The sequence below is a fragment of the Macrotis lagotis genome, chromosome 8 (genome assembly GCF_037893015.1).
Source record: "Macrotis lagotis isolate mMagLag1 chromosome 8, bilby.v1.9.chrom.fasta, whole genome shotgun sequence".
Taxonomy (NCBI): domain Eukaryota; kingdom Metazoa; phylum Chordata; class Mammalia; order Peramelemorphia; family Peramelidae; genus Macrotis; species Macrotis lagotis.
In genome coordinates, this window is record NC_133665.1 from 128,977,388 (window position 1) to 129,000,211 (window position 22,824).

The following is a 22,824-nucleotide window of genomic DNA, read 5'->3' on the forward strand; positions in this document are numbered from 1 at the left end:
GTGCCATCACCATCCCACCCCTGCCAAGATATTCCCCTTAAACCAAGTATAAGGCATGAATTGGAAGAGGCAAAATAGATGAATTTATAACTAGATCAGTCTTGACTGTGACAAGATGTGTCTTAGGCATTATGAAGATATGGAATGGGTAAAGTGACCCATGCGGTCCTTAGTGGCATTAAGTAATGTCTATAGGTTTAACCATTAACTCTCTCCACAGAGAAGTTCTCTTCCAGGGACAGAATCTGACTTCCATTCTGAAAGATTTGTTCAAGTCCAAGACTAGACTGAGAGCTCCCTCTACTGAAACATACTTTCCTCTGCTTTTCTTGCTTACTTTTTAGATTTTAAGATGCTGATAAAATCACAGTTCTGATTAAATAGGATTGTTTGTTCATCATTTGTCCTTCTTTCTGGAAGAGGACCATGTCATCAGAAATGTGATATCATGGCTTGCAAGTCAATTGAATTTAAGTGAAAGAGCGCTGTGCAGTTACCAGTCTTCCTTTCTCCTCCCATATTGAACAATAAAAAGGGACAAAAGGTTTTGCCATCATTTCCTCCTCAATCTCCTCAAAACACACACACACACACACACACACACACACACACGTGCGCACACACACACACACACACACACACACACACACACTCTGCCAGGAGAAAGCTAGTGACTGAGCATCATGGAAAGGAAAGACTTATTGAGGGTAAGGAGTCATGTCCATTATTTCTGTGTCAGAAGTTATATCTGATTCCCCAGGGGCTACATACCACATCATGGATGATCAACTTTTGACATGTCCTCACTAACAGAAAGGGACCACAAATAGCTGTTTTCAACATAGGTCATATGAACATACCTGAGGAAATTCATTAGGGAAACTAAACACATATATCCTAGGATTAACAGGAAGGAAAAACTTTTTAAATAATTTGTTAAACTTATTAATTTTCTCTAAATCAGAGAAACTCCCATGTCAAGGAGCCCCTGCTCAGAGGCAGGTAATTTTATTGAATCAAGGTGGGTACAAAGGCTGTAATGCACTGCCTTCATTCTTACCACAGTCTCTTGAGAACCTTTATAACTCAGTTCAATTATCTTCTCCCATATGAGTCCTTTCCTGATTCCTCCCAATCCCTTATGACTAGCTTTCCCCCCTCCAAAATAATTATTTTATACACTCATGTATGTTTTCTTCCCTGAGAAAATGTAAGTTCCTTGAGGTTAGATCTCAAGAGTCTTTGTAGCCCCAGGACTGAAATTCAGTAGGAATTTCACAAATATTATTAACTAAATAAAAATACTTTGTTATTATTAGTCATAGCAAATTATACTTAGCTATTCTGTAAGATCAAATACTGCATTTCTAGATGGATACATTATGATTAATAAATGGATAAATTAATAAATGGATACATTCTGATTAATGAAAATCATTTACATTTCTGTTTTCACTTCAACAATTACACAATGTTTTCCTCAAGATGATCAGGCATTGCTATCATTTTACAGATGAGGAAACTGAGGTTTGAAGAGGTAAGGAGACATGTCTATGTCTGTATAACTAACAGGTAGAAGAGGCAGGTCTTGATGCCAGATTCTCTCACCTCAAAGTCAACATTCCTTCATGTACCACTCTACCACCTTTACAAGCAAAGTCACCCTTATGATCCAAAGACCAATCAATATCCCAGTCCTGAATTTCTCTCTTTGATGGCCTTTTAGCCCTGGATAGGTAATTCACATAATCTAAGCCTGAGAGGCTTTATTAGTAACATGATGATAAAAATAATCTAGAATTTTAAAAAGATTTCCTCGGTATAGATATTCCTGCATGCAAACAAAGAAAAATTCCTCTACTCCCTTAGTCTGGGTAGGAAAGTATCTTTCAATTGACAAGCATTTATTTGGTTCCCCTTTACTTTTTTCTCTCCATAGAAAAGAGAGAAAAATAAAACCATAATAACAAATGTGCCAGTAAATCAAAACAAATGCCCATATTGACCACAATCCTAAAATATTTATGTCTCAATCTGCATTCTGCATCCAGCACCTTTCAGTCAAGAGATGGCTTGACAACAACTTCATAGGTCCCCAGTTTCTTTTTGAAACTACTGTCTAATCATGCTCCTAGCCACCTTCTCATATCGATAAGTACACCTAGCCCAGCATCAACCTTGGATCACTCCCTCTAGTCATCATTTTCACTCCTAAGTACATGTTGCTGAAAGAAGATGGTGTTCACTACAAATTTATATAACAAAATCTCAACGGCTCACAACTGCTAAAAAATCCTGCTATACCTTCTAAATCAACTCACTAATCCACTCTCCAAGGCAACTCTTACCTCCTCATAACATGGTTCTCCCTCTCCCCACTCTTGCAGCTGACATTACCTCAAATTTTATGGGAAAAAAATTGAAGTTATTTTCCATGAACTCTCTCTCCCCTTCTTCATCTTCTCTCACTCAGGTGCCCTTCTGCCACTATCTCTTTCATCTTTGTCTTGTTGGGTTTTTCATTTTATTTTATTTTGAATTTAAGAAATAAAAAAGCATTCAGTAGAATAGCACAACTTATTATTTTTAAATATATATAATAAAGTTATATCTTCCTTTTATTTTTCCCTTTTTTCCCTTCCTTCCCCCACCAATTCTAGAGATGACAATCATCAAACAAAAGTAAGTGTGTATGTGTGGTGTGTGTGTGTTTGTGTGTGTGTGTGTGTGTGTGTGTGTGTGTGTGTGCGCAAAACTACTATTTATCGATTCTTCCTCTGGATGGAGATAGAATCTTCTTTCATAAGTCCTTTGTAGTTAATTTGTATATTTTTAATAGTCAAAATGACCAATTCACTCAAAATTGTTCTTAAAAGAATACTGATGTTAAGCATACAATATTCTCTTGGGTCTGCTCATTTTGCTCTTCATTATTTCATGCAAATATATCAATGTTTTCTGATATCATCAAGTTTATCATTTCTTATAGCCCAGAAGTATTCCATTACAATTATATAGCACAACTTGTTTAGTCATTCCCCAATTGATACGTATCCCCATAAATTTTAGTACTTTGCCACCATAAAGAGAGCTGCTAAAAATATTTTAAACATGTAGGTTCTTTTTCTTTTTCCCCAGTAATCTTGCGAAATGAAGCTAGTAATGGTATTGCTTGGTCAAGGGTATAAACAGCTTAATAAGCTGCTTATTTGCTTCCCAAATAAGCTTTGGGAAAAATACCAGATTGCTCTCCAAAATGACTAGATCATTTCATAGTTCCACCAAAAGTGAATTAGTGTTTTGTTTGTGATATGTAGAAATGCTGATGATTTGTGTGGATTTGCTTTATATCCTACTGCTTTGCTATAATTAGTTTCAACTAACTTTTCAGTTAAGTTTTGTGCTTTTCCAAATATATTATTAAATAGGTTGCAAAAAGAGATCATTTTCTTATTTTATCCCCTATTCTGATTCCATCTATTTCTTATCACTATTGCTAGGTTTTACAATATAAAATTGAATAATGTTGGTGAGAGCGTGCATCCTTTTGTCACACCTAATCTTCATGGGAAGGCTTCTAGCTTATCCCTATTAACAATTAATGCTTGCTGATGGTTTCAGGTAAATGCTTTTTTAACAATTCATGGAAAAATACATTTATACCTATACTCTCAAGAGTTTTTTAAAATAGAAAATTGTGTTACACTTTTAACAAAAGTTTTTCTGTATTTTTTATATAAACAAGTGATTTTTTTAAACTTTTCTTATTGATATAATAATTTCCCTTATATTAAACCATCCCTGTATTATTGGTATAAATCTTACTTGGTCATGATGTACAATCTTTGTAATATAGTGTGGTAATCTTTTAGCTCATATTTTATTTAGAATTTTTGCATTCATATTCATTAATGAAATTCGTATATAATGTTCTTTCTGTTTTTATTCTTCCTGGTTTAGGTATCAGTATCATATTTGTTTGATAAAAGGAGTTTCATAGAATCCCATCTTTACTAATTATTCCAAATAATTTATTTAATAGTGGAATTAGCTGATCTTTGAATGTTTGATAGAATGCACTTCTAAATCTATCTGGTCCTGGTATTTTTTTCCTTAGGGCCTGTTCAATTTCTTTTTCTAAAATAGATCAGTTTAGATACTCTATTTCCTCTTCTGCTAATCTAGGCAATTTATATTTTTGCAAATATTTTTCCATTTTACTTAAATTGAAAAACTTACTGGCATATAATTGGGCAAAATAAAGCCTTATAATTGCTTTAATTTAATCTATGTTAGTGGTATAGTCACCCTTTCCATTTTTAATACTAGGGATCTGGTTTTCTTCTCTTTTTTAAAAAAAATCAAATTAACCAATGGTTTATCTATTTTAGTACATTTTCCCCATAAAAACCAATTCCTAGTTTTTTAAATTAATTCAATAATTTTTCCACTCAATTTTATTATGCTCACCTTTAATTTTTAGAATTTCCAATTTAGTAGTTAATTGAGGTTTTTAGGTTATTCTATTTCTAAGTTTTTTTAATTACACACTCAATTCTTTGGTCTTTCCTTTCACTATTTTATTGATATAAGTATTAGAAATATAAATTTTCCATTGGTTATTGCTTTTGCTGTATGACATACGTTTTACTATGTTATCATCTCATTATTATCATTTTCTTTAATGAAATTATTGATTTTTTCTCTGATCTGTTCTTTAACCCACTCATTCTTTAAAATTAGGGTTTTAATTTCCAATTAGTTTTTAATCTATGTTTCTGTGACCCTTTATTAAAAATAATTTTTCTTTCATGATGATCTGAAATGGATACTTTTAATATTTCAGTTTTTAAATAAAAATGCTTATGTTCTAATATAAAGTTAATCTTTGTAAACACAACATGAACCACTGAGAAAAATAGCATATTTTTTCTATGCCTATTCAATTGTCTCCAGATATCTATTATAACTAGCTTGTCTAAAATTTTATTCACTTCCTTGACTTTTTTTTTCTTATTTATTTTTTATTAATTCTTATTTGTTTTTGGTTAGATTTATCTAATTCTGAGAGCTGAAGATTAAAGTCCCCTCTATTATAATACTACTATCTATCTCCATCTGCAATTCATTAAACTTTTCTTTTAAAAATTTAGATGCTATAATATTTGGTATATACAGGTTTAGTAATAATATTGATTCATTGTCTAAAGTACCTTTTGTTTTTTTAGGTTTTTGCAAAGCAATGGGGCTAAGTGACTTGCCCAAGGTCACACAGCCAGGTAATTATTAAGTGTCTGAGGTCAGATTTGAACTCAGGTCCTGATTCCAGGGCTGGTGCTCTAACCACTGTGCAGCCTAGCTACCTCTCTAAAGTACTCTTTATAAAAAAATGTAGTTACTCCGTTTATCTCTTTTAATTAAATCTATTTTAGTTTTAACTTTATCAGAAATCATGATTGCTACCCTGCCTTTTTTTCCTGTCTCAGCTAAGGAGTGATAAATTCTACTCCCACCCTCCATTTTTACTCTGTGTTAAAATTCTCATTCTTAAATGCAATTCTTTTAAATAACATATTGTTGGCTTTTGATTTTTTAATCCATTCTACTATCCATTTCTATTTTATGAGTAAGTTCAACTCATTAACATTCAAAGTTATAAATACTATTCATGAATTTCCCTCCATCTTATTTTTACTATTGTCCTCACTCTCTTTTGCCCTATCCCTATTACCTTATTCTGTTCCCTTAATTTCCTATTCCTTACCCTTCTAAAAGTTTCTCCCTTATCCTGTCCCCAGTCCTCTACTTCATTATAAGTTTAGAAGACTTTTATATCCTTTTAGATGCATATGTTGTCTCCTCTTTAATCTAGATCCTGTGAAAGTTCCAGCACTTCCAGCCCTCCACCCAACATGCTTCCTCTGTATCAGTTCTTCCTTTCATGTCCCTTTGTAAAAATAATTTTTTCCTTTTTTTTAACCTTTTCCTATTGAATTTTTTTAGAATCACTCCCATCATATTCATCTCAAACCTGATCTTTCTTTTAAACAGATTTGATAATATTTGATAACAGATTTGAGAATAATGATAACATTTTCATATATAAGAAGTAAACAAAAAAAGTTAACAGTTTGGCTTGAATGAATCCCTTATAATTATATTCTAATGTTTTCCTTATATTTCTTTTGGATCTTCTGTATTGAATTTTCCCCTGAGCTTTGATCTACTTGTCACAAATACCTGAAAGTCTTGCAGTTCATTAAATGTTTGGGGATTTTTTAATATTCAGGATTTTACTCAACTATGCTAGATAAGGTGTTCCTGGCCACACTTCCAACTCTTTTGCTCTCTGAAATATCATGTTCAAAAACAAAACAAAAAAATCTCTACAGAACCTGAATGAACACTACATTCACTTTTTTAAAATTTCTCTTATGTATTTCTTTCCTGTTCCATGGTTTTCTTTGTTTTCCCTTCATCCTAATTCCTCATTCCTAAAATGAGTAATCTGTAAAAGTTTTTTTTTGTTTTGTTTTTTAGGTTTTTGCAAGGCAGATGGGGTTAAGTGGCTTACCCAAGGCCACACAGCTAGGTAATTATTAAGTGTCTGAGGCCGGATTTGAACCCAGGTACTCCTGACTCCAAGGCCAGTGCTTTATATACTACACCACCTAGCCGCCCCTTAATCTGTAAAAATTAAACACAAATGTTTACAATACTCACCTGACTGTTCATCACCAAGGGAGGGGGGTGGGAAGGGAGGGTAGAAGAAAATTTATGTACCTCAAAACTATGCATATGCATGTAGATGAATATTGAAAAACTTTCATAACATGAAATTGGAAAAATAAAATATCTATTTAAAAAAAAAAGTAATAGCAAGTTCAAATACCGAAAGTCCTGCTAGGTCTTGTGAAATTCTTATTCTATCTCTGCAGTATTTAAATTAGCTTTTCCTTGTTGCTTGCAATATTTTCTCCTTAACCTGGGAATTTTGGAGCTTAGAGATTCCTCTAAGTTTCCCTCCTAGGACCTCCTTAAGGTGGTGAACAGTAAATTTTTCTTCTTTTTACTCTACCCTTTTTTTTCTAGTGTTTTTTTTTTAGGGCATTCATTGCTCCAGATCTTTGTATTTTAATATGCAGTTCATCTGGAACAAGAGATTTAAACTCATTGGTAGCAACTAGGTACTCTCTCATTAAGCCTGAGTTCAAATCCTGTCTCTGACACTTACTGAGAGAAGTTTTAGTTTATCTACACCTCAGTTTCCTTATCAAAAGAAAAGAATAAGGGATTGGACTAGATAACCTCTAATGTCCCTTAACAGTACTAAATCTCTATAATCTATCCCGTCTCACAGAATTGAGACTTTGAACATACTTTTGATGTTCCCTACTCTGTAACATTCCTTATCCAGTCATTTGCCAAGTCTTATTGATTCTTCCTTCACATTACTGGTCCCTATTCCCCCACTCACAGCACTATTACCCTAGTTTAAGCTCTTAAACTTATCTACCCAACCACTATAATTGCTTCCTAAGAGGTTCTTCTGCCTCATCTCTTTTCCTTTTCCATTTGATCCAGCCCATGAACTACTTCCTGATTCCTAAACTCTAGATGCAGTTTCCCCATCTTTGTGTATTAATCTATCCACCATGCCTTCCTCATCTATTCCTTCAGAATCCTTAACTTTCTTTAAGGCTTAATTTAGATGCTATTTCCTCTAAGAAACCATTCCTAATTTTCCTGCAGGAAGTGTTCTTTCTTTCCTCTAGTTTCCTAGAGGACTTTAATCACTCTCCTTTACATTTACCTAACTAAATATATATATATATATATATATATATATATATATATATATATATATATATATGTGTGTGTATATATATATACATATATATATGCAAAATCATTTCCCTCTCCCAAAAATAAAGTCAAAAGCACCTCTTTGAGATTCTTTGTATGTTTTTCTGCCTTTGTATCTCTCATCTCTTATGTAGTATATTGTATATGTTGTTATCCAGTTATTTCAATCATATCCAAAGCTTTATGACCCCATGTGGGGTTTTTTTTTTGGCAAAGATACTGGAGTGCTTGGGCATTTTCCTTTTCCAGCTCATTTTACAGATGAGGAACCTGAAGCAAACAGGTTAAGTGACTCACCCAGGGTCACACAGCTAGGTCAGTAATTGAGGGTCTTCCTGACTCCAACTCACTGAACATTTCATCCATTGAACCATCTACCTGCTGTGAGTTTTATATTCATGTTGCACTCTGATGCTTTTTTATGAGGGCTGTAACATCTAGGCAAGGCATCTCAGCTGAATTTTAACTGGATTCACAGAACTGCTTTTTGTTTCCAGGAGGAGCTGGACTGCAATTAAGCCTCCTTAATCTATCTGCAGCTAGTGGTAAGCCTCTTCTTCACAAAGGGAGAGTTAAAATTGTTTTTCAGATGGATAGCTTCAGGACAAAATACAGACATCTAATAGGCTGACCCAATCAAACACTCAGCAAAAGTTAGTAGGCTCTCAATTTGAGATTAAATTTTGATCTCAGTTTCTGCTCAGAGTGCCTTTGCTTGACCAGGAATTAGAAAATTTCTTCTAATTCCTATTAAATCCCTGATTATCAATGCCTACAATATTTTGGGAATTCCATCCAAAAAACTTTCCATCCCAAAAAATGATCATGGAAAATTGAGAGGAAATAAGCCAAGGTCTTTACCTTCATAGAACAGAGGCCCTCAGAGAGCAATTTACTGGGTAGGATGTAGAAAAGATTCTTGATCAGGTATCAGTTATTATATTACTTTCAAATTAGTAATATTTCAAATGAATCCAGTGTATTAATGGGGGCATGAACTTCATTGTTTGTCCTTCATTTTCAAAGAGGACCAATAACATCATAGGGTGATGTCTTGGCACCTTTGTGAACTGGATTTAAGTGAGACAAAATTGCACAAAGTTATCAGCCTCATCTCATTTCCAGAGTCATTGGAGACTAGTGGCAGGACAAAATTCAAAACATAGTGAAGTATGAACTTTATTACAAAAGTGAAGGCTTGGTTCAAGGTTATCTTAACTGGAAATCTCATAATCTTTCAAGATTCAATCAGTTTTATTTTGGGGTTTTGGGGGGAGGGGTGGTTTTTGATTTTTGCAAATCAATGAGATTAAGTGACTTGCCCAAGATCACACAGCTAGTGTCTGAGGCCACATTTGAATTCAAATCCTCCTGACTCCAGGGCTGGTGCTCTATCCACTGCACCACCTAGCTGTCCATCCAATCAGTTTTGCTTTGTCTCTAATTAAGTGAATTCTTCATCCTCACATAAACAACTAAGAGTCTGAGACTGGAATTTGAATTCAGGTCCTCTTGACTCTGGGCCCAACACTTTTATCTACTGGGCCACCTAGCTGCCTCAGTGTGTTTTAGAAGAGGATCAATAACATCCTGGGCTGATATCTCTACTCTCATGTAAATCCAATTTAAGTGAGGGAGAGATGCACAAAGTCATCAACCTCTCTAGAGTCATCAAAATCCCATGGCAGTACAAAAGTCAAAATAACTGTCTAGTTCAGTATATAATCTTGGTGTCTTCAAGCTCTAAGGTGCCTTTATAGTCATTGGAACAAATTTCTTATCTGCCCATTTCAGTGGGCGGGGAAGTAGACATTTCCCTAACTCCTGGATGAGCTTCAAGCATGCTGATTATCCTCATCCTGGCTTAATCCTTCTGGGGAGCCAGTTTTGCTGAGGTGAAGTCACTAGGAATGTAGCAGCTTCTTGGAGTCCTAGGTGAGAGTTGGGTGAATCAAGTGGAGCCAAAGGTGGAAGAGCAGCCCTGACAAACTCACACTGAAGGGACTAATCCTTCCTGAATACCCCCCAAATTACCTTCCATTCCTCCAACTAGAGGGTGGAGTCATAAATTTGTCCATTTAAAGGACAAGGGGACAAAACAGACATCTCATTTACCACCCTATTACACTCATTTTGAACTTCTTTGATGTCTCCACCATTCCTCCCTACCTCTGCCTTTCAGTTTTCTTTTATGTGCTGTCTTTCCCCACTGAATTGTAAACTACTTTGAGGGCAGGGACTACCTTTCATACTTGCATTTCTAATATTTAGCATAGTGATCAATGCTTAATAAATATTTACTGACTGACTAAATGGTCTCAGGACCCCTTACATTCTTAAAAATGATTGATGATTCCCCTCCAAATAGATTTTATAGCTATTTGTTATAGCTATATTTAATATGTTAATGGTAATAACAGGATTTATATAGTGTTATAAGGTTTGTAAAAAGCTTACAAATATTATCTCATTTGATCCTCACAACAACCCTAGGAAGTTGGTAGTACTATGATTTCCCTTTCACAAGAACCTGAGGCAGTTAGCATTAAATAACTTGTTTATTTAATATAATAATATAATGATGGTCCACAGACTGTCAGATAGTACTATCTGACAGTCTGTGGACCATCATTTAGGTGGTGCAGTAGATAGAGCACTGGCTCTGGAGTCAGGGACCTGAGTTCAAATTTGGTCTCAGATACTTGAAACTTACTGGCTGTGTGTCCTTGAGCAAGTCACTTAACCCTGACTGCCTCAAATCCAGGATCATCTCCAGTTATCTTAGTTCATATTTGGTCATGGGATCCAGAAAACAAAATGAGGCTGATGACTTTGCACAGCACTCCCTCACTCAAACCCAATTCACATGCATGTAAGGGCACCACCTCCCTGATGTCATGATCTTCTTCAAGAATGAAGGACAAACATTAATTACACAATCCATTTCTTTTTGCAGTGGCACATCTCTCTGCTGATGTTCTTTACACTGCTTCTCTTGCACTAATAATGCTCTATTCCCTATTCATATCAGCATGAGCTTCTCCTTTTCCTTTTTGAGTGACCATTAAATTTAATTCTTTAGAGACCAAGGCAGTCCATAGCTTGCAGTCATTTAATAGGTCTGGAAGAATGCTAATGTCAAAAAGATGGACTTTGTTTCAGAGTAACATTCAGGGGCATTGATAGACATGGCCCAACTTCTGCTTAAATAGACTGTTTAATTTTCAGAGATGGAAGTAGGCTGATCATTAAAAAAAATGTTGCATCAAAGTCAATCAAATATTCCAAATAAAGACAATGATTTAAAAAGGAGAAATATGTAAATATAATAAAACCCCCATGCAATCTAGCCCACTTTCCTGCTTTCAATTCTAAGCATAGTTTACAAACTATTAGTAAACTGTGTACTACCTGTACCTGGCTCCTATGCTTGGCTCCTCAACAGGCATTCTGAGTAGGTGGCAAATAGGAATCTGAGAGAGATGATAGATAGATAGAGAGATAAAGAGATAGATAGACAGACAGACAGACACAGAGAGATAGATAGACAGACAAACAGACAGATAGATAGATAGACACAGAGAGATAGATGGATAGATAGATAGATAGATAGATAGATAGATAGATAGATAGATAGATAGATACAGATATAGTCATATATGATGACAGAATCCTAGTCTGCTTGGAGAAGGTGAATCTTTGAAAGGTGGGTCAAAAGTAATAGAAGTTAAATAAAGAAGCTGCCTCATGGTCAATCTGTAGAGCTAGTCTTGATCTACAGACCTTTTGTAAGAAAGGCAGAAAGAAAGCTTTCCCCAAAGAGAAACCTCATTGTTAATACTCTTTTGAGGCAAGGAAGGTTTTTTTCCCTTGGTTCCTGGAAGTATAGTTCTGGTCTTTCTCCTCCTCTGGCTACTATTTCTTCTTATGTATCTCTTCAGAGTAACTCACCATATAGACTAGATATATGATATTTGAGATAAGACTGATATGATATGATATAATTGATATGATAGATTTGAAGCTGGAAAGAACTTCAGAGATAATCTAACCAAGCTCCCTCATTTTACAGATGAGGAAACTGAGATTTAGAGAGATTTCAGTATATCACTCAATTCCACACAGGTAGGAAGTGGCTGAGATGGAATTTGAAAGAAAGTCCTCTAAATCCAAATCCATCCTTTGTCTTGTACCTGGGGAAACTGAGGTCAAAGGATGTTAATAGGATTTAGAATTAGAAGGGACCTTTCCTGCAACTCATTCTTCTCTTTTAAAAAACTAAGGTTCCTAAAATTGGTATTCCTTCAGACCACCAGGTTAAGCATAAAATAGTTGGGATGGTAGGTTACATGCAACATATTCTAGGGAATAGGGGACTTTGAAGTTTAAATTATACACTTTTAAACATACCCAAATTCTGGAAGCTCTTTATCAAAATTAACGTTCTCCTCATAGATGACATTCAGTTTTTCATCAACAGCAATTACCTTCACCTGAAATAAAATTGAGGGTGGGGAGAGAAGATTGGATCAGGTCAAGAAAGTGTTAAAATAGCTGTCTATGAAAGGTCTCATCTCTTAAAGACAAACTGGCCACCCACACACAGTTGCTCAGTTCTCTCGAGTACCAGTCTACACCAATATAGGTTACAAAGTGCTTTCCAGTTGTCATTTTACTTATTCTTCAGTAACCCTATGGATCCACAGATTCATCTTAGAACTATCAAACAAGAATGAGTATTTTGAGCTCTGATAACTAGGTTAGCACACTTGTCCTGGAATTAGAAAGATTCATCACCCTAAATTAAAATATGGCCTCAGACACTAGCTGTGTGATCCTGAGTAAATAAGTTAATCCTGTTTGTCTCAGTTTCCTCACCTGTAAAATGTTTGCCTCAGTTTCTTCATCTGTAAAATGAGCTGGAGAAGGAAGTGGTAAACCCCCCCAAGAAAACCCAAATAGGGTCATGAAAAAAATCAGAAACAACTGAACAATAACATTTTAATTGCTAAAATCTCACTTTCTACTGAGCCTTTCCTATTCCCCCTTAATGCCCACATCTTATAGTTATCCTATCTATATCTTGTTTACAAATGCTTGCATGTTGTCTTCCCCATTAGCTTGTAAACTCCCTGTCTTTTGTCTTTCTTTGTATCTCTAGAACCTAACACAGTGAGACATATAACAGGCACTTAAGACTCACTGATTATTGCCTGACTGCCTCAGTTTCCAGGTCCCCAAACCCATTCCCTCTTCAAGAAATAAAATATCATTAGTATACAATATTTCCAAAACAATATATCCCATTTTCTGTTGGTGCCCCCCCCCCCACCTTTCTAAACTCTCAACTGGGGATCAGGACACCTAGGCTCTAGTCTCAGTTCTGCTTCATTTGCGTGACCCTGAACAAATCACTCATCTTTCTGAGCCTGTACTTCCTTATCTGTAAAATAAATAAAATATAAGGACTGACTCTGACTGATCCCTTTCCACTTCTCACATTTTATTATTCTATAAATCTGCAGGTTCACTTCCATATTTTTTAATAGCTGGGTGAGTTCCATTGGTTTTAAATTTCTTTAAAGCTTCTTAAACCTGGGCCTGGTTCCTAGCCTCCTTCTTCTTCTTTCTCACCCTTGTGCTCCAAGGCTTTGGCCTCCTTTCTTCCTAGGCAACACATACACACACACACACACACACACACACACACACACACACACACACAAACACACTGAACTTTGAAAGAAGCACACAACACTTTTTTTTTCAGTTCTGTAAATGCTGTCCTGACAGCAGTTATAGAGAGAATAGACTTTAAAATAAAAACAAAAGGGAAAAAGCGAAGTTAGACTAAGCCCTAAAGGCTTCAATAAGGGGTATGCTGACTTGTCACTGAAATATCAGTGGTGCCAGGAATATCACTACTTCTGTCATTGGCTTACTCCCATAGTTTGAGAGTCATCATTGCCCCTAACCAGTCTGAAGGTGCTTAACCTCAATCTATTCAGTCTCCTACTTTGAAGGCAATTCAAGACAGCACCACTGTCAAGTCTGGCAAGATTATCAGGCTAGTTTTACCCTAGTTTTACCCAATGACTCTGAACAGTGCAGCATTTTCATTTTGTTGCTACTACAAATGTCTATGTATCAACAAAAGCACACCAACCATCAAGTGGGTTCCTGACTGGCTAAGTGTGAGCTTGGACTAGTAAATCAATAAATGAACTTGCTTTAATTTAGCATGAATGAATATACTCTCACAGGGGACAACCTGAGGGGTTGTTCTATAAATTACAATCTTAGAAAGCTGCCTGGGGAGAGGAGACAAGGGAAGAAGAGAGACAGAAACAGAGAGAAGAAAGAAGGAAGAAGAAGGAGGAGGAGGAGGAAGGAGAAGAAGAAGAAGAAGAAGAAGAAGAAGAAGAAGAAGAAGAAGAAGAAGAAGAAGAAATGAGAAAGGGAGAGAGAGAGAGAGAAGAGACTAGGAAAACTCCCTATGGTGAGAAAACAACTGGAAGTGGCATGGAGATCTGATTCCAGGCAATTTAAGAATAATAGCTAGCATTTATATAATATTTTAAGACTTGCAAAGTTCTCTATAAATATATTTTATCCTCACAACAATCTTGGAAGATAAGTGCTATTATCTTCATTTTACAGATGAGGAAATTATGGCAACCAGAGATTAAACAAATTGCCTAGGGTCACATAGCTAGTAAGTATTTGAGACAGCATTTGCTTCATCTCCCTGACCCCAGCTCCAGGACTTAACTTTTGTGACATCTAGCTGTCCTTCAAAGATAGAAGTTCATGGATCTAAGCTGGGGGACTATGGCGCAGTTTCTAAGGTTGCAGCTGCAAAGGTTTGTAAATCATGGTCAGAATGCTTCAGAGGCAGGATCTGAAATTTGATTTTGCTAACTCTGAGGAGGTCTCTTTTCATCTACCACAATAGTTCAGTATATTACTCCTTCCTATTGATAAACTATTGAAACAATATTTGTGTTTTAGAATTTCTTGAGAAACATTAGGTAGAAAAATTTATAAAACCAGAAAAAGAGTGATCTTGAAGATCATGTTTGAGGGAATGAAAGTGTGATGAGGAGAAGAAGAGAAAATTAGAGTATGCCAGAACCATGCACCAAAACATGGTGACTGCAAGAAAAGGAGGAAGTGTGCTGTAATCAAGAGTGGTTGATAAGAAACATGAGTTCAGCCACCAAGAAATGACTCCTTCAATTGGGGATTAGAAACAAGGAAAATTTACAAGAGCATGACCAATAAAGCAATTTATTTGCTTGAGTATTCATATTTTTTCTCTTTTTTTTAAATAGAAAAAGTAGGAGGGAAAGAAAATAAATCTTTGTTAATGAAGAAATGGGAGGGGGCAGGGCACTTTGGTCACACAGTGGATAGAATGCTGGTCCCAGAGTCAGAAGGACCTAAATTCAAATCCAGCCTCACAGTTACTAGCTGTGTGACCTTAGGCCAATCACTTAATCCTATTGACTTGCAAAAAAAACCCCTAAAAAATGAGGGGGAAAAAATAGTCAAAGGGGAAAAACATCTGGAGATTAAAATCAATGTCTCCAGGATTAGTTCTGAGAAAGGGTAGCTGAAATGGAGAAATGAAATGGTCAGTAACCTAGAGCCCAGGGTGGAATTATTCATAAACCATCCATATTAACACCCCTGTACATTGAACATATGCACACATACACACACACACACACAAATATATGTATAAACTAGACAGAAATCCTCTATATCTCACACACACACACAATCTTCTTCCTCAATGCCCCCTACATAAAAGTTCCATATATTTTACATATACCACTACACACAACCCACCAGTCTAGATACATTTCAGAGTCATCACTGGCTGCACACACCTCCATTTCTGAAATGGGTCTTTTCATATTTTATCATTACTTTCTTGTTCTGACATATAGCCCCAGGCCACTCCATTCCACAGGGGGCCTCTATGCCCACTATTGATAACACTAGGTTAGTGGGAATTGAGAAACTCTCTTTACACAGAGGAAAAGCTTAATGCTGTAAGATCTCATCCCTTTGATATAGCAAAGAGCTCAACCTCTTTCTGTCCCTTTCTTGAATTGCCTAAAGGAGCATGAGGAGAATTGGTGAGCCAAAGAGTAGATGGACCGGGCCAGAGAAGCAGAGAAAAGAGACTTGAAAATAAACAGAGTTCCAGAACAAGAAACCAGTAGAGATCAAATAGTATTCTTAGGAGAGAGAGGCAAGCCATTGTATCTGAGATGGTGGTATAATGTGGAAATATTCCCCTAATTGATAAATGACCAAAAACTATGAACAGATGAAGTAATCAAAACTATCTACAGCCATAAAAAATATGCTCTAACTCATGACAGATTGAAGAAATGCGAATCAAAGCAATTCTGAGGTACTACCTCATACCTATTAGCCTGGCTAATAAGACAGAAAAGAAAAAAATGACAAACTTGGAGGGGATGTAGAAAAATGAGACATTAATACATTATTGATGAAATTGTAGACTTATCTAACCATTCTATAGAGCTATTTAGAATTATTCCCAAAGAACTATCAAACCATGCTTTTGACCTAGTATTGCCACTATTAGGTCTATATCTGAAAAGAAATTTTTTAAAAAAGGAAATATATATATATATATATGCAAAAATGTTTAGAGCAGCTCTTTTCTGGTGGCAAAGAAATGGAAATTGAATGTATGCCCATCAATTGGGAAATGGCTAAACAAATTATGGTATATGATTATGATGAAATACTATTCTGCAATAAGAATAATGAGCAAGATGCTTTCAGGAAAAAAACTGGAAAGATTTACCTGAGCTGATGTAAAGTGAAAAGTAATGTGTAACAGCAATATTGTAACATGATCAGCTGTATCAGTAAGATGATGGCTCTTCTCAGCAATACAACGAATGATCGAAGACAACTTGAAGGACCTGTCATGAAAAATGCTATCCTTCACTAGAGAAAGAGCTGGTGGTGTTTGAATACAGATTGAAGCTTTGTACTTTCTTATTTTTCTTGAATTTTTTTCCTTTCACAACATGACTAATATGTAAATGTGCTTTTTGACAACACATTTATAACCTACATCAAATTGCCTCTTCAATGGGGGATGGGGGGACAGAGGGAAGGAAAGAATTTGAAACTCAAAGTTTTAAATGTGAAATGTTAAAAACTGGTTTTACATGTAACTGAGGGAAAATAAAATACTGAAAAATTTTTTAAGATGTGGGAATATGTATTGGAAGCTCTGATCCTAGCTGAGGTAATTTCTCCTCTTGGGGCCCCAGTTTTCTCATTTGTAAAACAGAGGTAGCAATATTTGTAAGCATCATAAGGTGGTTGCATAGAAAGTCTGCTTCTGCCATCCAAATGGGTAAGCAAAAAGTCATTTCAAAACTAAGCAAATAATGCTGAGAAAGACTCAAACTGAATCCAGTTCCAGGTATAGTCATAGATCATTAACTGAAAGATACAAAAAACAGGCAGGTTCAAAGAGTAGAAATAACTGAGTTCAAGAACCCTTTGTTTAGCATCATGCTGTTTTCCAGTTCTGGCTTCCCTGGGTCTGTTTCCTGATCATAATTCATTTTTGTTGTTGTTGTTTTTGTTAGGTAATATGATTAAGTGACTTGCCCAAGGTCACACATTAGGTAATTATTAAGTGTCTGAGGCTAAATTCGAACTCAGATCCTCCTGATTCCAAGGCCAGTGCTCTATCCACTGTGCCATTTAGCTGCCCCCTGCTCATTATTTTTATGGTATTTCATTATAATCACATTTTCCCTCTTAACCTGCAGTTAATAATACAGACTTAGTGAAATAAGACAATCAAATAGACTTAGGTTCTGGAGTCAGTGAGAACTGAGTTCAAACACAATCTCAGATGGTTTGTTAGCAATGTGGCCATGAACAAATCACTTATCTCTTTCATCCTCAGTTTCCTAATCTGTAAAATGAACTGGAGAAGAAAATACAAACCATTCCAGTATCCTTGCCAAGAAAAGCCCAAATGAAGCCACAAAGAGTCATACATAACTGAAAAATGATTGATTTCCCTTGGTGGAAAGACTTTCCATGGTTGGGACTCTCCTTATTACTGAACTTACAGATTTTTTTTTTAGGTTTTTGCAAGGCAATGGAGTTAAGTGACTTGCCCAAGGTCACACAGTTAGGTAATCAGATCTTTTTTAAAAAATAGAATTCAGGATTTACAAAGTGCTCTCCTCCCAACAATTTGAAAGTCTCCTCTAAATTTAGATACTTGTCGATGGAAAGGCCAACATATTAATTTCAGATCCATTTACTTTAATACTTTGATGGATCTGTAAGCATTCCCTTCATCAATACCAATTAAAATACATTCACACTTCAATCAATGGAGTTTTTGTGTTCATGCAGTTCTTGTTAGTAGATAAAGAGAAGGAAAAGCTCTAATTCTTAATTGAGAATAAGCTTTACCTTGAGGAGGCAGCAGGTTTCCTCAGAAATACAAAACGTTAATTTAATCTTAGGGAGATCTTGGTCCTAACAACATCAGACCTTGCTGATAAAAAGAATGTAAATAATTCAGGAAAACTGGACAGCAGCACTTTCTTTGATGTTCCTTTCCTTTACTAATCCTTGGTGTCTAGTTTTTTTTTCTATCAGTTCCAAATTGTCTTAAGTGAAAAAACATTTTGTTCCCTTTGTTTATGATATAAAAACCTGTTGATGAAACAATTCTAAGCTTAAATTTCAGTGGGCACTCTCCTATAATTGTAGTAATAAATATTTACCTGTATAATTCACTATTATTGAAACTTTTTCCTTAAAACTGTTACTCATTTTGCACATGAATATTTTAGATTGCTTATCATCATCTCAAGGAGGGGTGAGAAGGGAAGAAAGAAACTGAAAATTTTTTTTAAAAAGTTAAAAATTGCTTTTACATATAATTGAGGGAAAATCTTTTTTAAAACTAATATCAATCATTCCTCCCGGGCTACATAGTAAACTCACTTGAAAAATGAACACAAAACAACACCTAGAGTTAGGGAGGTTCAAATCTTGTTTCAGATACTTATTAGCCATGTGACTATGGTGCCCTAGACAATGGTTCTTCAAGTTTGGCCCAGGCACCCCCAAAGGTCCAGGAGACTCTTTCAGGGAGGTTCTGAGGTCAAATGGATTTTCATAATAATACTACGATTTTTAATTTCTGAGACAATAAATATCTATGGATAAAAGCCACATAAATAAAAGTTCCCTAGGGAGTTGTCAGTAATTTTTAAGAACATGAAAGGATCCTGTGATCCAAAATTTTGAGAACTACTGCTCTAGTCAATAATACTTAGATTAAGTTATGGGAAGAGTTGTTTATCTGTATTGGGAGGGAAGGGAGAAAGGAATTTCCATTCTGGGAATTTCCTCTCTAATACATAGATCCTAACTACCAATTCAACTCAACGATGTCTTATTAAGTGCCAATTTTAACCCAGGAAGTATGCTAGATGCTAGCACAAATGAAATGAAAACAAAAACTGCCTTTAAGTTCTATTGGGCCAAAGCAATGGGTATACAGATGAGTTTGTGTGTGTGTGTGTGTATACACACATTTTCATATATACACCAATATAATACATAAATGTGCAATACTATATACACCATTATTTAGGGATATATGTGGGGGAAATCTAATGAGACTTCTCAAACTAACTACACCCATCATGTTTCTTCGTATTTTCTGTTTACCTTGCATTTTGAATCTTCATTGATAGCTGGAAAAATCACTATTTGTTGAAATGACTGTTGTTATTACTAAGAATGGGCAGTGGACTCTAAAACTCAAATGCAACCCTTTCAGAGGAATGAACAGATTTCTTACGGATACTACCTAAGGAGCCTGCAGTTCTGTGTGTTAGCCTAAAGCAAGAAGAAAGTATCAATGGCTTACAGTCTAATCCTCTGAAGATTTGAAGAAACCTGAGTTATAAAACTTGTTAAACCAGAACAACAGTGGATTGAAAGACTGTGCTTGGGGTAAACAAAAACCAAATGCTGGGCACAGGATTTTGAGTAGGAAGGGTCCTCAAAGGTCAACTAGGCCAACCCTCTCATTTTTGAATGTTATAAGAACACACATCTAGGTACATCATAAATTATTTTAGTCCAAACTCCTCCATTTTACAGATGGAGAAATTGAGGCCTGGTATGGGAAAAGAGTCAATACTCTGCATTTTGTGCCATCCACATGCAGAGAAAAAATTATGACACTGAATGAAGAGCAAAGCACATACATGTTCACTTTTTAAAACACTTTTTATGTTATTTTTTTTTTTAGGTTTTTGCAGGACAAATGGGGTTAAGTGGTTTGCCCAAGGCCACACAGCTAAGGTAATTATTAAGTGTCTGAGGGTGGATTTGAACTCAGGTACTCCTGACTCTAGGGCCAGTGCTCTATCCACTGTACCACCTAGCCGCCCCAATGTTATTTTTCTCATGATCTTTCCCCCCACTTGGTTCAAATTCTTTTCACAACAGGCCTAGTATAGAAATGTGTTAAGCATGATTGTATGTGTGACCCATATCAGATTGTTTGCTGCCATTGGGAAAGGGAAGGGAGGGAAAGGGGTTGGAAAAAAATGTGGAACTCAGGGGCTTGCAAAGAGATGAATACTGAGGACTATTGTTGCATGTAATTGGAAAAAATAAAAAAAGTAATAAGGATGGAAGGAAGGGAAAAAATGCTCTGCATTTTGGTGTCAAAGATAAATGTATTCATTATTTTCTAAGCATAAGTTCTGCTTAGAGCAGGGGTCTACATCCAAGGACACTATGGATTAAAAAATTGCATCTTTATAGTGAATAATAACTTTCTAGTCTTTTTAAATTTTATACATTTAAAATATTATTTTTGAAAAAGGATCCATAAACTTCATCAGAAAGCCAAAGGTGCTCACAAATTTTAAAAGGTTAAGAATCTCTAGCAAAGAACAGAACTAGAAGGACTAATTTTTTTCCATAATTCCCTTAAGAAAGAGCAGTTATGTGGTGCTGTAATCAGAGCATGGACTGTGGATTCAGGAGGATATGAGTTCAAATGTGAACTCAGATACCTGACACTTACCTTGGGTAAATCACTCAAAGTCTCCATCAAAAAAAAAAATTTCTCTTCTGGGGAGTGGGGGGATCCCAGACTATCTCTACCTATTCTTCTATAGTAATCCTGAAATAAAAGGATCCAGTTCCATAGCAGGGAATCCAAACTATGTCTATTTCTTATACATCTAGAGTAATCCTGCAACACCAGAATAAAATCCCATAGTAAAGTAAAACAAGATTTGCTTTTAAGTATGGTTGCTTTTTTTTTTTTTATTTACTAAACAAAACCAAACCATAGTAATGCTTTTATCAGGAGGTAGGGTTTTTACCAAATTGTAATCTTCGGTGGATATCCTAGGAAATGAAATCTCTTTCTGGAAAATCCAGATCTGAAGCTTTGAAGTTCACCTCAAGGGCTACCTAAGAGAGGCTTTTCCTGATATTGCCAGCTGCTGTTGCTTCCCCCACCCCAGTACCTTCTATTTATTTTTATATGCTTGTTTGCTTATGGTTTCCCCCCAGATCTAAGGCAAACTTGTCGAGGGTAGGGGCTGGTTTAGTTTTGCTTATGCACGTCCAACGCCTAGCACCCCTCTGGTAAACAGTTGGTACTTAATACATATATGCTGAATGCCAAGCAGTAACAAAGGCTTCCCCTGATGATAAGGTGGCCGTGCCCTTTGTACTGAGTCCAGGCCCTGAAATCAGCTCTGCCAGGGAAGCCAGGAATGGAGATGCATCTGGGGGGGGGGGGGCTTTTCATCCTTAGATCGCCTCGATCCTTGGCACCTCTGCCCTCTGCCACTCTGGGGGAACCAGGAGGGAGATCCGGGGTGACAGGTCCTAGGGTCAAATACGTTCATCCCCTCCTGGGAGGGAGAGGAGGAAAACCTAGGCCAAGGGGAGGGATCTGGAGGGTCCCCTGGAAGGGAGGCCTGGCGGGGGGGGGGGGGGGGGGGGGCAGAGAGAGACGTGTGGCCCCGAGCTCGGGAGGAGCGACTGCGGCGGCCGGCCCGGCCCTGGGGGCGCCGCCCGGCCGGGTACCTGCTGGGTGCTGAAGTCCCATCCTAGGTAGGCGCCCTCTGCCATGGCAGTGGAGGCGGGGAGCGGGAGTCGCGTGGAGGGGGCGTCGCTGCGCGCGTGCGTGGGAGCCTCTCGCAGTGCGGCTCTGGGTCTGGGGGTCGCCCGAGGAGCCGCGGGGCTGGGGCTCTGGGCCGGCCCCCTCCAGCCCGTCCTGTCCCGCGGGGCCGCCTTCCTTCCTGTGCTGCCAATCCAACCCTCAGCCCCACCCCCTGGTCCGGGGGCGGGGGCCGGGGGCGGGGGCCGGGGCCGGGGGCCGGGGGCGGGCCGGGGGCTGGGCAGGCCGGGCCGGGGGCCGGGGGGCCGGGGGCGGGGGCCGGGGGCGGGGGCCGGGGGCGGGGGCCGGGGGCGGGGGCCGGGGGCCGGGGCCGGGGGCCGGGGGCGGGGGCGGGGGCGGGGGCCGGGGGCGGGCCGGGCCGGGCCGGGGCAGGTCGGGCCGGGGTCGGGCCGGGCCGGGGGCGGGCCGGGCCGGGCCGGGGCTGGGGCCGGGCCGGGGCTGGGGCCGGGGGCGGGGAAGGACCGCGGAGGGCGCGGCCGCAGCCCACCCCCACCCCCAGGCCGCGGGAGCCCCGGGCCGGACCGCGGGCCTTCGCGGCCTCTTTTCTTCCTCCCCCCCCTCCCCTCGTGCGGACCCGAGAAGAGCCTGCGCCCCGGGGTCCTTCACCGACCCTCCGCTCCTCCGACTCTGGGGCCAGGGATTTGCTTGCAGCTTTCCCTGCATCCCTGAAAGTGCAGCCTGGGGCAGCCCCCAAGGCT

The 22,824-nt window shown here is 37.9% G+C and overlaps 1 protein-coding gene across 3 annotated transcripts in view; it reads right to left on the reverse strand.

Moving 5' to 3' along the window:
- Nucleotides 1-22,236, reverse strand: part of XYLB (xylulokinase) — a 242,555-nt gene extending 220,319 nt beyond the window's left edge. The window contains exons 1-2 of one of the 3 annotated variants that reach the window (XM_074198329.1): nt 16,718-16,823; nt 12,277-12,359 (exon numbers count right to left, since the gene is read on the reverse strand). Coding sequence is in view for 1 of the 3 variants with exons in the window: in XM_074198328.1 (XP_074054429.1) it covers nt 12,277-12,359; nt 22,033-22,077 (128 nt within the window). In the remaining 2 variants the exon portion in view is untranslated. Of the gene's footprint in view, nt 1-12,276; nt 12,360-16,717; nt 16,824-22,032 lie in introns of those variants that run through there. The other 2 variants (XM_074198328.1, XM_074198327.1) reach the window with 2 other exon arrangements.
- Nucleotides 22,237-22,824: the final 588 nt, after the last annotated feature.